The sequence below is a fragment of the Gossypium hirsutum genome, chromosome A08 (assembly GCF_007990345.1).
Source record: "Gossypium hirsutum isolate 1008001.06 chromosome A08, Gossypium_hirsutum_v2.1, whole genome shotgun sequence".
In the NCBI taxonomy this organism is placed as follows: Eukaryota; Viridiplantae; Streptophyta; class Magnoliopsida; order Malvales; family Malvaceae; genus Gossypium; species Gossypium hirsutum.
The window spans coordinates 125,971,608-125,988,611 of NC_053431.1; the positions used below are offsets into that span (position 1 = coordinate 125,971,608).

Below are 17,004 nucleotides of genomic sequence, written 5' to 3' on the forward strand. Positions count from 1 at the left end.
TTTTTAAGCTCGAGCTTGACTCGAGATAAAATCAAGCTATTCAAGCTCAAGCTCAATGAATCTAATTTATCAAGCTTGAGCTCGGCTTGGTAATTAAGTTTATGGTTAATAATATATATTAAAAGTAATATTGTTAATTAATAATATATCGTTTAACTCGCGTATCGTTAAGCTCAAATTCAGCTTGACCGGTCGCTTAAATTGCTCGAGCTCAGTAATTATCAAATCAAATTTGATATTTTTTTTCAAATTAAACTTAAATAATTTGCAAACACTAATATCTCATTTACACTCATAGACATATTAAATAAATAAATAAATAAACAGTAGAGTCCTAGTGTAGTAACATTACACCCTCGATTCAGATTGATAAAAAAAGAAAAAAAGAAAAAGAAAAACTGAAAAAGAAAATAGAATAAATATGTAAATAGAGCATCAAATTTCTTTAACAGAGGGGCTTGTAATTTTTGAAGGTTTGATTTCCTTTTTATCTCTTTTATATTTAATTATTTGCCCCAATTTGATTCGTTCCCCCTTAAGTTTGTTCTTTAAATTTATATAAAACGCTATTCATCACTTGGATTTTATTTCGATTGCTCCGATCTGCAAATGTTTTTTTTCTCATTTTTTTTTCTTATCATCTTCTTTTATAAAAGGCAATATATGAAGTTTCTGGATTTTGTTACTATTTATTTTTTGTTAGTTTACAGTTGAAATTAACCTCCTTTTTTTTTTTTGCAGATTTCTTTTAAATAACCGGAAGCTGGGAGTTAACTTCAAAATTTGAAGGGAGAAAAATGGTACGCCGATGATCTCTCTCTCTCTTTCTCTCGTTTTAGTTCATGTGCTGGTGCATTTTAATGTAAATTTAGTGGCAAATTTTTTCCTAATTTCTTAGTGATTTAGCCTGGTTGAGCATAAAGGATTTGAGATATAGCTGCAGTTGGTGGAATTGGATGAATTGTGATGGACTTGATAGCTTATAGTTACCGTAAATTATTATTAAAAGGATGAAAGTGCTATGAGAAAATGAAAACAATTTGTAGATCTAAATTAGTTTTAGTTGCAGTATTTGATGATTGATGACTTCAAGGTCTAGTTGAAGGAGAGTGAAATAGGCGAAAGGCTCGACCTGTGGGGGACTTCGTAGTGGTGAATGGAACTGAGAACATAACTTTGTGCTTAAATTTTAAAAAGTTAAAAACTTATGTCACTCGAATTCAGATGCGAGTGTTGGATATTGGAATGTGTTCGACACGAGTAGGTTAACTTTTTTCTTATGTTTTTCCGTGTAATTGGAGGATTCTATATCTCATATCAATATTTGTAGATGTTTTGGACATAGGTACTTAAAAGAAAAATGAAGAGTTGGATAAACATAGTTAAAAACTGGTTTTGTTACACCTCATTAGGCAGAGACCAAATGTTCCTAGACTACACAGGCTAGTCCCAATGTTTATTCACTTGTTCAGGTGTTACTTACAAAGAAAGATGTAGTTCCAATCTGGCTGGTTTTTTATCTGAAAATTCTCTGTCTAGTTGGAGTGTGGGATTTACTAAAATTCAGGATTGTTTGCTTGAATCCTTGTGGTTGATTTTGGCTTGTTCAAATAGCAATTAACATTTATCATCTTGTCAAACAGTGAATATATCCAACAGCAGCTTTCTTGTGGTTGGTAGTGACTACTGAAAAGTGTCGTGAGCTGGACTGTCTTGTGAACATAATGATCAGATCATTAGATAAAGGATTTATTTGTGTTGTTGGAAAGCTTTGAAGCAAAATAGATTTGTTTGAAAACTTCCACAACTGCTCTTTTATGCATTGAATAACCAATTCCATCATTTCTAGTTAAAAGAATCAGCGCTGAGGAACTCTAACAGTTCTTCTATGCAAGGACTGGAGCAGTAAGTGTAATACAATCAAATGAGTCATAAAAGCAAAATAGTCAAGTATAGTTTTTTTTCTCAGGCCAATGTTTTATGTGTGGAAGACATTGAATATGTTGTCAATAGTTATTCCTATTTAGCTTATTTTTCTATTTAATAAGCAACTTGAAGCATTTTTCTGTTATATTCAAGTATAGCCTTTGAACTTTGGATTGATTGCTACAACTTTTATACGCTATGTACATCCGTGTGAAGCGTAGCAAGACAACATACTTTATCCAGTGTGATCCAACTGAAACTACCCTAGACATTAAGCAAAAGTTGCATACCCTCATTGATCAACCTGTTAATGATCAGCGTTTGATCCTTATGAATACTGGGGATATATTAGAGGATTCAAAAACTTTGGCAGATCAGAAGGTATAAGTTACATTCTCTTTTCCCTCGTCCTATGCTGAAAAATCTTTCTGGCTGCATTTTGATATCTTACCACTGATTTTTTTTCCGTATGACACTCTAATTTCAGGTTGAAAATGATGCTGTTGTTGCACTGACCTTGAGAAAAGTTGTTTCTTTTTATTAGTTTTCTTCTTTTGCAGCTTTCATTTCCTTGAAATGTTTCTTATTGCATATCATCCATTTCCTGTAATTCTTATTTGTTAGCTTAAGTGATTTGGATCAAAAGTAGAAGAATTTTTTCCTGCCACAAGAGAAGCTATAATATATATACTTTCTAACTTGAGTCTTTGAAGATGGGTTGCCTCACGTTTATGAGGAAATACTATTTTCTGTGTTTCATTTGGTAGGTTAGAGATGACTTTGTTTCATTTACTGTGTTATAAAACAAGTGAAGAAGCTTTTATTATCACTGGAATACTTGCAAACATTCAATAAATTGCATAGGATAGTGCTCTTATTTGCTATAAGCCATGCACGTTTTGTGTCTTAGATGAATGTGTAAAACGGCCTCTAAATTATTTCACTTCTCTTGAATAAGCCCTTATACTCTTATTATACCCAAATAAACCCTTTTCTTTTGAGTGGTACCTAAATAAGCCCTTATTTCAAATGAAATATTGATTTAAGAGTTTATTTAGGTATAAAGTAAAGGTTGTTGGTTTCTTTAAGTACAAGTTAAAGATGAATGGCTCATTTGGATACAAAGTAATGGCTTAGCGCCTATGACTAGGGTTTTTTTTCCTCTTTTCCCTCTCTAAAACTTCAGCTGCTAGAGATAGAGTCTTTGATTTGTGAATGGTGGCCACCGCTGCCTTTGTCCCTTTTCTCCTCCCTTGGTGATGGTCTTCTCTGTGCTCTCCATGAGTAGAACTATCTAGAGCCTGGTAGGCTTTCTTTCTCCCTCCCTTCCTCACTTTCTTTTGTTTGGTGCCATGTTCCCTTCACAAGCAGCACGCCCATGCCCTCCCTTTGTTCATCTTAAACAGCCCAGGTTCTTCATGTGCCTCCAATGTTGAATACTTTTCATGTCAAGTTTTTTTGTTAATCACAGCTGGCTTTCAACACGCCTCCCTTCAAGATATTGAACTCGCTTCCCTACTTTGTTTACCTGTCTGCTCCACTGCACAAGATCTTTGAACCTTGTGTATGATTCCTCTTTGGAAGTGGCTCAACTGTGACTGGCATGGCATTGACAACACCTCCTTTGACTCTCTCAAGTTCCTCTTTGGCGCTTTATGGAAAAGCCATTCAGTGGTGATGACGTGACTTTCCCCTTTAACTCTCTCGAGGTCCCCTTTAAACTATTGCCTCTCTTAGTACATAACAATGGTTCCATTTAAATTGTCAAAATCATGAACGAAGTGGAACTTAATTTTTCTGGAATCTTCCAGAAGTCGTATCTAGCCTTCCTGAAAAGTTGTGTTAAGTTTTTAAAAAGTCGGTTGAGTACCGCCTTTTATTCCTTTAGATGCATTGTTTTGGCATGCTTGCTTCTGCATGCATGAAATGGCTCGGGCAACTTTCTTGCATTTTGTTCTCTTTCTCTATCTCTTCAACTTCTCCGTCTTAATGTGTTTTTATATCTTTTAGGCTGCATCTTCATGTCTGTGCCGAAACTAAGATTTAGGTTGTCCATTACGATATCTTATATACCTAAGCCTATATTCGAAGTGGAAAAATGCCAACTCCGACGATCATTGCTGCTGCAGTTGAATATATGTTTCTCTCTTCATCAGTCTAACTAGCTCTATATTGCAATGCATTTCATATTATCAACTGTCAAGTCTTGGCAAACTTGATCTCTCAGTTTGGAGATGGATTCTATTATTGTAGTCCTGAAATGAGCGTATTGGTAGTTGTTAACTCATGCCTTACTTATTGTTTAGCCAGAAAGTATGAAGTTGCATCTTTCTGGCATCGTACATCATGCAATGAGAATTGAGGAATAAGAAGCATATCGTCTATTGCAACATCCGGTCTTACCATATAGTTCATGCATCTCACCTTAGTTCAATCAGCATTTTTATAAGCTTCGGTTTTTTCCTGCATGCAGATGACAACGAGTTCGAGGATGTCAACATAGTAAAACCGCATGATTTCTACCAATCTCGTGACACAGATAGTGGAAATTGGTGAAACCACAAACGGATTCTAGAAGAGGTTAAAGCTGATGAACACGGAGAAGGAGATTCAGCGACGCAGATGTATGGTAAGCCCGATATTTTCGATGTTCCCATCATCTTTTGTGCCATGGAACTGTTTTAACAAACGGTAATTCCATGTATTAACTCTTAAAATCAACTGTGAAGATAGGAAGTTTTATAGTAAATAATGTTGAATTGGCTTTCTTGTTGGTGAGATCTCATTATATAATATCTAATTAAAATCTTTATTTTACTTTTTGAGGGATAATTTTTTTTTCTTGAAAGTTGAGTGAATTACATACATAGCCTTTAAATATTTTAGAATTTGCAAAAATGAACTTAGAAATTTCCATTTGCCATTTTCATGGGGATATATTTATCCATAAATTTTGGTTTAATGTGCAATTTGATATATGAACTTTGATTGGATGCAATTATATATATAGAATTTGAATTGTAGTTTGATTTTGATTTGATTATACACAGTTAAATAAATGAATACATATATTTATTTGCATATTGGATTAATATAATAATTTGTGTATACAATATATCTACATAAAAATGGTGCTAATTTGATAATGTTATTAGTGATTTCTGAAAATTGAATCAAATTAAAATTTCGTGTATAAAATCGTACATTGAATTAAAGATATGTACAATTTTAATATTTATCCTCATTTTCAATCATCCTTAAAATTTTTGTAATTATTTATCTCGGGTTGATAGATTTAAGTACGTATCTAACATAAATATATTTATTTATTTTTATCAAATGTGAATAAATGAATTCTATAATAGCTTTTTGCGTATATCCAAGCTTATTCTGAGTTTAAATTCGAAGTTAGTTCAAAAATATCTTAATTCAAGATGATCTAAATTCAAAATAAACACAAACCAAACATAATCTGTTTTCAAAATTGAATCGGCCAGTTGGATCGATTTAATCAAAAATTAGTTGATACATAGATTTGAAACATGGCAAAAAATCAATTAATCTACAAACCAGTACAGACTAATAGAACCAAGCTATTTTATAATTTTTTGAAAAATATAAAACTTTTAATAATTTATTTGATTTAAACAGGATGAATCGAGAACCATTGACTTGATCAATTTGATCGCCTATCTGATTCCAAAAACTTTTGGGAAAAAAAAACGAGAAGTAATTTTTTATACAATGAGCTTAGAACTACCTATAACACTCCCTACTCTTAAATACAAGGATAAACATGCTTCAACGGGTTTGAATTTATGTCCTCCTACTCTAACAATGATGCTTATGCCAACCAAACTATAACCCATAAAAAAACGCAACACAATCTTTTAATTTATCACTTCTAATATAATTGTAGTCATAGCCTCATCCTAATAATAACAAAAATCCACCCTTAAAAAATGGCACACTGTCAAAATGTAGTTTAAATTTTCAAAATGCACTTTTATTTTTTTAATGAATTACAATAACAGGGCAAAACTCGAATAGCTAACACGATTCAAACTCAAGCCACAGTTGGGACGGTGAATACCTTGACTATTAGGCTATCACATTAGATTTAAAATACACTTTTATTTTTATACTATATTTTTCTAAAAAAACGTATATAAATTATCCTCCAAAAACAAGCAATAATAAGATAAATTATTATATTCACCGACTATGGTTAAAATTGGTTATGTTTTGTATAGAAAACTATTAATGAGAATTGTACACATATACCATATTATTACCTAAAAAAAATGTAACAAATGGAAGAAAAAGCCAATGAAAGTTACATGTCATGGAAGGAGACAAGTTGTAATCACATGCATAAATAAAAATTGGAAAATTTTCCCAATAATTTGTGCCTCAAATCTTAATGATAAGTAATGACCATAGGTCAAATTTCGGACCAAAAAATAATATATGTCTATATATATTGAATGTTTTAGAACCAATAATTGTGATGAGATTCATTGCATAAACAAAAGATGGGTCTTCTACATGCCATGGGACTTTTCATGGGACAATACATAAAATAAAATATAACAGAGTTTGCTTGCTTATTATGGAATGTTCCGGTTGAGAATTAAATTGTATAATTTTATAAGAGTTAAAATGTAATTTTATTATTTTAATAAGAAGATTAAATCAAAAATTTATTATTTTTAGGGTTAAAGTATAATCTTACTTAAAATTTTATAAATTTTAAAGGGTCAAAAAATAAGTTTACCATTTTATGGGGTCGAGCCCTTGTTAGGCCCTCTTACCGTCGCCCATGTTTAAAGGTTCGATAAAAACTTGGGAAGGTTAGGTAAAAAAATTAAGTTTAATTAAAATATAAGTTGATTTTGGGCTCAAACATTTAAGACTCAAATCCGATTCATCTTCAAAGTTTGTAATATATTAGATTATTTAATTTATGATACATAAAAATTAAATTTATATTGGTATATAACTATAATATAAACGTTAAAAAGATATTAATATGTAAAAATTTAATAAATAAAAAATATAAAAATTATTTAATATCAAATTAAAATAATATATATTTCAAAAAATATTTAAAATAATATGAATGAGTCTAAATGCCACCAAACATTATAATTAAAAGAAATTCAATATCATATAATTAATAAACACCCATGAAATAAATAAAAAGTTATGGAAGTAAAATAAGCTAACTAAAATCAGCATATTAAAAAGGGAGCATAAAGCCTGGTTGTCAAAATAAAAATATTTCCAAACATTTATTTTATTGAACCCTAGATTAAATAAACAAGAGCATGATAATATTGGACATCACATGCAAATTCGATTATATTGAACATGGTATGAATAAAATAAGATATAAATTTAAAATAAATATTGAAAAATGTAAGGTTGACATGGGTCGGATTAGTTGATGTAGCCGGTTTTGTATCAGTTCCGACTGTATTGGTTGATATGCAACGTCTTGATAGAAAATTGGAGTAATTGATTCTCTATTCCGCATCATGAAAACTTCGGTCTATATCGGTTGCACCGGTTCATTCCACTCAATTTCAATCACATCGGCTGAAACTTTATGCATCGATTAATGTATGAGTAATATTGAACGGAATGTTTTTATGTTTTTCTAAGTACGAGAAGATATTTTTTTTCCTTATTTATTTCGAATTTACTGAATAATAAAATATTATTTTAGAAGCTTATTGATGATTGTTTTATATAATTGATTAATATTTTATATTTGAAAATTATTTAATCTCGTTTATTTTATATTTGTAAACGTATATTGAATGTTTATTTTAAAATATTGATCAATACAAAATGATACATCGAAATAAATTGATATACATATCAATTTCGGTAATAAAAAAACAGTACACCCACCAACATAGTGATGATTATAAGAAAATTCAAGTAAACATAATCCAATTATATTTTTTTCTTTTTTGATTGCTCAACTATGAAAAATTACAAAATGGTCACCTAATTATTTAATTTTGTCTTTTTTTCACTAATTGATTAACGTAAAAACGAAAATATCCAAATATTTAAAATAGTCGAGTGATTAAAAAAACAAAAATAAATAAACATATAATTATTTTATAACTTTTTATAATTAAATGATAAAAATGGAAAAAATATATAATTGAGAGACCTTAAATTATTAACAAAAGCAAGGGCTAGGATCAAGCAAAATAGCTGTAAGATTCAAATAATGGGTTACTTTTTCATTGAAGTTGCAGCCGAAAGCAGTGGTCAAACATATGTATACACACACATACATATTGTAAAACTAAAAAAAGGCCGTCATCAATGGAGGAAAGGGACTCATTCCATGTGCAACAAATCATAATATATGGTTTGTACCATGATTAAAAGATTGGATTGGATTGATTGAACCAAAAGAAAAATCGGATTGGATTTGTCGGTTAAATTAAGTAGAGATATAATATGTTTATTTTGATAAGTGTACAATATTTTAATACGTTATTATTTTAATTGTAAGGTTAAAATTTTGTAATTTCTGCAATTGTTTTACGATTTTTGAAAATTAATAATTTTAAGATTCGATATTGTCTTTTTTAATAATATTGTCTCTTATTTTTAAACATAAATTAATTACTTTTAATATATATATACCTATATATTGTAAATTTTATCTAGTATTGAATATGTTTTGTTTATATTCAAATTCGATTTAAGTATAAAATCCGAATTTATTCTTATTATGTAAACAATTTTAATCGAACTTAATCAAATAATTTTGAATGTCTCGATTTTTATTTCGAATCTTATAAAATTCAATCCAACTTAAATAAAACTTTAGATCTCAAGTTACAAATCCAACTTGAATTCGAGCTTTTATAATCTCAAGTGAATCATATTCAATTAAATCTTAAACCCTATATTAATATGCATTCAGGGGCATAACTAGGGGGTTGATAGGGTCTCAGCCCCTCTAAAATGAAAAATTTTCCATTTAAGCCTTTTGATTTTTTTTAAAATTTTAAATTAGTAAATGTAAAATTGCACTTTGTCCCCTTAAAAATAAAAAAATTTTGATTTAATCCTTTAAAAATTATAAAAATATATGCTATCAAATTGATGAAATTATATTTTTACTTACAATTTAATTTCAGTCCTTAAAAAATTTATGATTGTGCCCCTGTTTACATTATGTGTATAAATTATCAATAATAAATCATAATAAATTTCAAATGGATATTGATGTGTATATATATGGATATTAATGTAAAAGCTTTTGCTTACAATAATTTGTGGAAGCACTTAATATTAATTAAAAAGTCAAAAAGTAAAACACAAACAATAAAAGAGGGAAAAAAAAGTGAAATGGCAAAATGATGCATTTGGCAAATGAAAGACTAATATATCAAAATATTAATTTTCGTTTTCAATTCAACATATATTTCATGTTTATTTTCCGGTTCATGAAAATTAATTTTTCGGAATTCATAATTATCTCTCTTAAACTATGGTTAGCATTCTAATTTAGTTATTTTAAAACGTTTTATTTAAATCATCAAATAATCAGTGTCTTATCAATCAGATTCTTCTATCATTTTACTTGTTAGCTTGAGCATTAAAAATTGGTTCATATCTAAACTAGGGTATAACATGAAACAAATTTTAATTACGTTAGTACCTCTGGAATAGATATACTAGATATGACATGTTAAAAGAAGTTCTAATTTTTAAAATCGATGCATTCTTTTCTTTTTAATACATCAAATTCAAAGTTTTTTGTGTAGTAGGCATACATGTGTATAAAATTTGGCCAAAGGCGTAAATGAAGGCATGTGGTGATATTACCCCTCCCCATAAAACGATAAAATTACTTTGTACCCCTTCAAATTTTAATAAATTACAAGTTAGTATAATAATAAATTTACACATTGACCCCAAAAATTTATGATTCATATTTGGTCTCTCTAAAATAATTTTCTAGCTTCGTCCCTGGATTTAGTCAATGTATTTTAAATATATTCCACAAAACATTTGAGCTAGTATTCAATGCCCAAGCTAATTGTGAAGTTGATAAAATGACCCGATCGATACGTTATTTTATTGTATATTAGAAATTAATTTTGAATCATAACATGTTAGGCAATCTCAATCTAAATTTAAAGTACCATAATCTCAAATATGATGTAATTCAACTCACCTAATTAATATGATAAAGGAAAAGGGCACTCTTTTGAAGCAAAATGAATCAATTGGTAAACACTTTCATGCAATTAGAATAAAGTATGAAGTGAAGAAAGTCCATATATGTAAATGTCCCTTTTCTCTCAAGTCTCAAGCCATTTTGCTTGGCTTTTATTTCACAAAGTCTTGCCACTTATTATTGTATGCCTTTTGCACCTAACTTCATTTATCATCAAACTTTACATTATTTCAGTTTCATCATCAAGGGTTAATTTATCAACCTTCAATTTCATGTATGTAACTTATAATTTATGCCAATAAATCCTTGACTCTTAAGTTATTATGAGGTCGATACAAGAATTTTGAGGTCTCAAGTTCGAGTCTCATTTTATGTAAATCTATGAATTTTTTTCTTAGATTTACTCTTGTTAGTTAGTTTATGTTTAATAAACTGAAAAATTAAATATTGAAAAATAAGTACGGAAAATTAAAGTTATAAAATATATTTAGTATATTATTTAAAATTAATTATAGAATATAATTAAATTATCTAATTAAATGAAAAAAAAAGAAACAATGCCTTGAGAATAGTTCATAATCGACTATTAATTTTTTAATTTAATTGATATTATTTGACTGCAATTTAAATGAGTTTTTAACATTTCTTATTGCTAGTTAGGTTTGTGACTTTCTTTTTATTTTGTTCGTAAAATAGGCTGCGCCACCTTTGACTTGGGACGTGATGCATGGGCCAATAAGTAATTGCCACGTCAAAATTTTATTTTCTTTGTTGACCAATTTGTACATTGGTGGGTCCAGGCGGCCTTATTATGTGGTTACGTAAACACCGTAACACAAAATTGTTCCTAGGAATAAGGAAAATATAGAAAAATAATTAAATATGTCTAAATTAGGAAATTTTTAAAAAATGGGCATAAAAATTGAAAATTTGAATTAGCCTTTTTTAATTAAATTTTATATTCTTTTAAATTAATTTAAAAATAAACATGCTTTAAAATTATTATTTCTCAAAAAGAATACTTAAAATATAAAATTGATTATAGTAAATTCATAAAGTAAAAATATTTGCTATTATAAAGCTTCATCGATGGGTGAAGTCAAAATTTTATTAGAGACGGAATTAAATTATAAATTTTGTATAAGATAAAAATGTAATTTTATCTTGTATTAACTTGTAATTTCATAATTTTTTTATTGACTAAATAAAAATTCTTTTCATTTTTTGAGGTAAATTATAATTTTAACACATTATAACTTTTGATTCTATTATTTATAAGAGACTAAAAGGTAATTTATCCATTTAAATACCAAATAAATAATTACTACTAAAAATAATCATCACCTGGAAATTACTTTTTATGTTTAATTTAATCATTTTTCAAAATATAATTATTTTTAATAAATATTTTTTTTTCGTAATAATGTTTACACGTTAGCGTATATAATGTTTATTTATACTACCAATGAGGCCTTGAAATAGTTGGCATTTGGTATCTGAATACAAAAGCTTAAGATTCACCGTATGTAATCATGTGTGTGGCTCTTTTAAGTCCCATATTGTGTTATCATGATTGAGTTTTCGTTCGAGTTGATCCACTTTTTAGTATTTTTGTGTTATAATTGTTTTGTTCTATTTATAATTATTCGGATATGTATTTGTATTTATATCTTGATTGTACCAGAAAAATTTTAAAAAAATTATATGTATAATTATTTCAAAAATTCCATTATAAAGCAAATAAGAATAATGACAAATTTAGCCTTAAACATCTATATCTTTTGTCAATTTGACATTTACTCTGTTTTTGAACTAATTTTGACCTTCAACCTTTTAAAATGAACACTTAAAAAGTCGAATTAATATTTTTTTAGTGGAAACATTGATTAAAATATTAAAATTTTAAATACGATAGCCCACATGGTAATCCATATGTACTTCATGATAAGTTTTTTAGAATTTTTATAATCCTATTTTAAAAATATTTTTTTATAAATTTTAAACTATTTATTATCATGGCATGTAAGAAAAATAGTGACATGTCAACATGAAGGACACATGAACTATCACTTGATTTACCATGTCAATATCGTTAAAAAATTAATGTTTTAATCAACATTTTCGATAAATAAAAACGATTTAACCATTTTTAAAATGTTAATAGCTAAATTTAGCTAAAAATAAATAAATGTCAAATTGTAAAAAGAACTAAACATTGATGACTAAATTTATCATTATGCCAAATAAATATTTATCTTGACTTATATGAAACGATAGTTAAAATTTTTATCAAAGATATATTTAATGCGCGTTTAAACCCTGTCACCCCAATCCCCACCCGCAACATTATATCAAAATATATTTAAATCCAAAATTTAACTTAGTTATGCGGTCACATTTAAGCAAATTTAGAATTTAGATTTCAATGTATACATTAATTTTCTAGCAATCCCATTTTCTAACCTCTATATATATAGTAAATACGAATTTGAATCTCAACATTAAAATATTTATTTTCTAATAAATTTGAAATTCAAATTTCATCATATATACAATTTTTTTCTTAAATTGAAATTACAACAATTTCATTATAAGTTCTGATCAAAATTTTTTTTTATATAATGCCTAAAACTACCTATAATCTCTTCCGAACCTATAAATAGGAGGAAAGTGCACTTTAGGGTACCTGAACTCACGTCCTCTTGCGTTGACAACAATACCCATATTAATCGAATTAAGACACCATCAACAAAATTAATTAAAATTTAACATTAAATATGATGACAATGGTTTCAATTGATATTATTAATATTCTTAAAAGCCAAAAAGAACCTACCCAGTGAATAAGACTTAACATCCACCTCACAAAGTGAAAACAAAAAGGACAAGTTGAGTTAATTGATGAATCCCCTTTGAGAGAAACCACACATCATGTCACATCCCCCTTAGCTACCTTACCAAACGAATTTACATTTTAAATAATTCAAATTAATCATAATGGATTTTTTATTTATTTGTTGATATTTATATATATATATTTTTTATACTTGTTAATTTGTCTATTTAATTAACAGTTAGGACCTTCGATTTTTATTTTTATAGAATTTTTAAAATTTCACAAATATATTTACTATGCTTTATTTTTATTTTTTGCATTTTAAAAATTTCTCAATTTTTTTCCTTTTTAGTATGATATGGTTTTGATGGGTTTTTTACGTGTCACAAAAGGGTGAAGTCGAGAATTTTTTTCTCTAAGGTGAGGAGAGGAGCAAAGTTAAATATTTTACGGGAGTTAAAATATAATTTTATTATCGTATTAACTTACAACTCTATTGTTTTTAATAAGGATTAAAATATAAAATTATTATTCTTGGAGGTAATTTGCAAATTTACCATATATTTTAAGTTTTACAAATTTTATAGGGCTTAAAATTTTTTTTTCCATCCTGACCAGCTCCCTTAGTTTCGCCATTGGTGTCACAATTTGATTTGTTAGTTGATGAAGTAGGATTAACAATTAGTGCAAAATAAAAGTAGAAGCCAAAATTCTTTAGCACCAAGGGTTTTAGAACTTAACCTATCATGCCACTAGTTTATCGATTCAATCGGTTTATTTAGTTCGATTAAATAAATTATTAAAAGAATCATAAAAATTTAAAAAATTAAAAAATTGATTCAATCAATTTGTATCAATTACCGATCAACCATCTCAATACCCTTCTCCGAATTAGGTACCCTTATCAATTTTTGGTCCAACTGGTCTAAATGAATGGACCTATCTGATTCAAACAACCCTATTTAGCACCAATGAAATTTGAAAAAAGGAACAAAAGATCCAATTGATTAAACCTCTAGTTTTCAATTCAATTGGTTAAACTGGTCAATTCAACCATTTTGAAAATATAAAAGATATAAATTAATAATAATTTAAAAACTAAAGAAAGGATAAAAAAATAAGAAAATTTGGAAAATTATATTAAAAAAAAACAAAGTTTAACATGAATAAAAAAAAACAATGAAACGCTCATTTCTATAAAATATATATTAAAAAAAAACTTTTTTTCCATTCCAATTCTCAATTTTTTATTGGTTCCTATCATATCTTTAATTTTTTTAATGAGTTATCAAGACTAATTAATTTTTAATTCAACCGATTGAAATAATCAGTTCAATTTTTACAACTCTGACTACTAAACTAAAATTCAAGTACAACTTAGGGACTAATTGAATATTTAACTTTTTTTAATGCAAAAAAAGTTTCCAATTTATGATAAAATCTAAATTTATTAAATGTAACTCTTAACAATAAAATTCAGGTTTTACTTAAACTTTCTTTACTAATTAAATAAAATTTATTCTTCCATCCCACTAAAATTTTCACATTTTGACTTTTAGCATCCAAAATGTTTCAACTTTGACTTACTTATTTCTTAAAGTTTATCATAAACAAAAAATTGAAAAATATATTATGAAAACTTTGATTGATTTAGTTTTTAAATATATTTTTAAAAATATTCAATTAATTAAATTATTTGAAATAACTGAGGTCAAAGTATGACCCAAAATGTCAACTATGGCACAGAGTAATAGAATATAGATTAAAATATATTATAGGTCTCTATATTATTTTAAAATTTAGAATTTAGTTTCTATATTTTTATTTCTAAAAATTTTAGTCTCTTTACTTTTCAAATTTCAAAATTCAGGCTCAATTATTAATATTGTATTTTTTTGTTAAATTTGTTAGTGTGACATTTTGAAATAAAAAGAATACTCATTTGATAGTAATGTAACTAAAAAATAACGTTGTAATGAACCTAAATTTAATAAAATAATTTAACAGTGTTAACAATTGGACATAAATTTTTAGATTTAGAAATTAAAGAGACTAAACTTCTGAAAATAAAAATATAAAGATTAAATTTTAAATAATCAAATAATACAGGGACTTATAGCACATTTTAATGTAATATATATAGGTGTGCGAAGTCCAAATCATATGGGGGTATTAAAAATAATTTTATTTTTTTCCCCAATAAAACAACAAAGTTTTCATAAATTTATAGAGGATTTTGATTTCAGGTGACAGATATTAATGCAATTTAAATGTTATTAGTTGGTTTATTTGATTGCAACTTAAAGTAATGTTTTTAATTGGCAATGAATTTAATTGTTTTGTTGGTAGTGATTTTGATGTATTGTAAATTTCTCCCTGGTTTTGGAAAAATTAAAATTTATATCAACTTTTCCATAATTAAATATTTCTTTCTTTTTTGGATAATTACATAATTAAATATTTTTTCACAATCAAAACTAACAACGTTTTTTTTTTTTAGTTTTCACTAGAATAAATACGAGAAATTATTTTATGCACCATTCCCACCACATTATTCATGGTCCTTTTCCAATTATTTAACGATATTTTAGCAATTTTTTCCATGTAATTGATATATAATTTTGAAAATATTTTACCCTCAAACTTCAACCTCAAATCTTAAACTCTAAACCTGAACTCAAGTTTCAAATTCAAGGTTTGAGTTTGGGGTAAAAAAAATTACTAAAATTATTTATCAATAACATGAAAAAACTTATTAAAATGTCATTAAATAATTAAAAAGAGACCATAAATGATGTGATGTGAATGATTCATAAAATAATTTCTCGATAAATACAATACAATTGTAAACCTAATTAAAATATATCAATTATTTTAATAAACTAAATAGTATATAAAGGAATTTTTTTTAATTATTATTAAACCATTTCTACGATATAAAAAATTTGATATACTAAAAATTAGTACCGAGTGTTCTTCAATTCTTATTTTTATTATTTTCTTAATAGTAAATAATTTTATCATAATAGTTTGTAAATAATATATTATTAGTATAATTATAATATATTAGATTAGATTATATAATTATATTATTTCTAAAGTTTTAGATATGAAATATAAAATATAAAAATTATTTATTAAATAAATAATTAAAATTTGATACTTAAAATTAAAGTAATATAATATATATTTTTAAAATTTCCAGTTAATGAAAAAATTAATAGTTTAAAGAAAAAAAATTATTTAAGAAAAATATTCTAACACAATAATTTTTGGATAGCCTCCTACCACGAATTTTACTAAATTATTAATAAGTTTATATTTTTGTTATTTAATTTTAAAAAATTACAAAATAGTCGTTAAACTATTAAAAAGTTTTTGTTTAAGTCATTAAACTATTAAAAGTTTTCATTTAAGTCACTAAATCATTCGAACGTTTTTATTTAAGTTATTAGACTGTTAAATTTTTTTAAAAGTTCGGATAGCGAATTCCAAGTGATGATTCAACTTTGACGATCGGTATGGTGGATTAATACCCATTGACGAGTAGAAGAATATAACTTAGATTCAAGCCGGTTTGACAGTTAGTGTCAAAGATTAGGGAAGAGAATTATTTGGATTTTGGTTCACAAATTTGTGACATTTGAAGTCGTTTCATGAAAAATAAACTATAGAATAAAATGGGAAGGAGCACTTTCGACTGGTGTAGGCAATGCGAATAGAGTACGCTATACAACAATGATTTTAACAGTTCAATGACTTAAATAAAAAGTTCGAATAGTCAATGACCAAAAACGTAGATTTACTAATAATTTAGTGACATGGGATGTAATCTAACCTAATTTTTTATCAGATAAATATAATAAGTCTCATAAGTAATAAATATATATTTAAAATGATAAAATCAACGGATGATATAATTTGTGACTCATGAAATTGATAACTAGGTCTATTTTGATACTTATTCTATTGTGGTTGTTAAACTTGATAATTAGATCCATTTTAGTCATTGAACTTGGAC

At 26.8% G+C, this 17,004-nt stretch overlaps 1 protein-coding gene across 1 annotated transcript; it reads left to right on the top strand.

The window, feature by feature from the left end:
• Positions 1-319: 319 nt before the first annotated feature.
• Positions 320-4,743, top strand: LOC107909190 (uncharacterized). The gene is made up of 5 exons (XM_041075247.1): positions 320-473; positions 742-800; positions 1,644-2,307; positions 2,414-2,453; positions 4,400-4,743. Exons 3-5 carry the CDS (start codon positions 2,125-2,127, stop codon positions 4,480-4,482), a joined length of 306 nt encoding a protein of 101 aa, XP_040931181.1. The 5' UTR covers positions 320-473; positions 742-800; positions 1,644-2,124; the 3' UTR covers positions 4,483-4,743.
• The last annotated feature ends 12,261 nt before the right edge of the window (positions 4,744-17,004 follow it).

Bases quoted from the DNA above. Each gene is read 5' to 3' on its own strand.
- LOC107909190 (XM_041075247.1), top strand. From the start codon at position 2,125: ATGTACATCCGTGTGAAGCGTAGCAAGACAACATACTTTATCCAGTGT. The intron at 2,308-2,413 runs GTATAAGTTACA...CTCTAATTTCAG, and splicing joins AAACTTTGGCAGATCAGAAG to GTTGAAAATGATGCTGTTGT. The intron at 2,454-4,399 runs TTGTTTCTTTTT...TCCTGCATGCAG, and splicing joins TGCACTGACCTTGAGAAAAG to ATGACAACGAGTTCGAGGAT.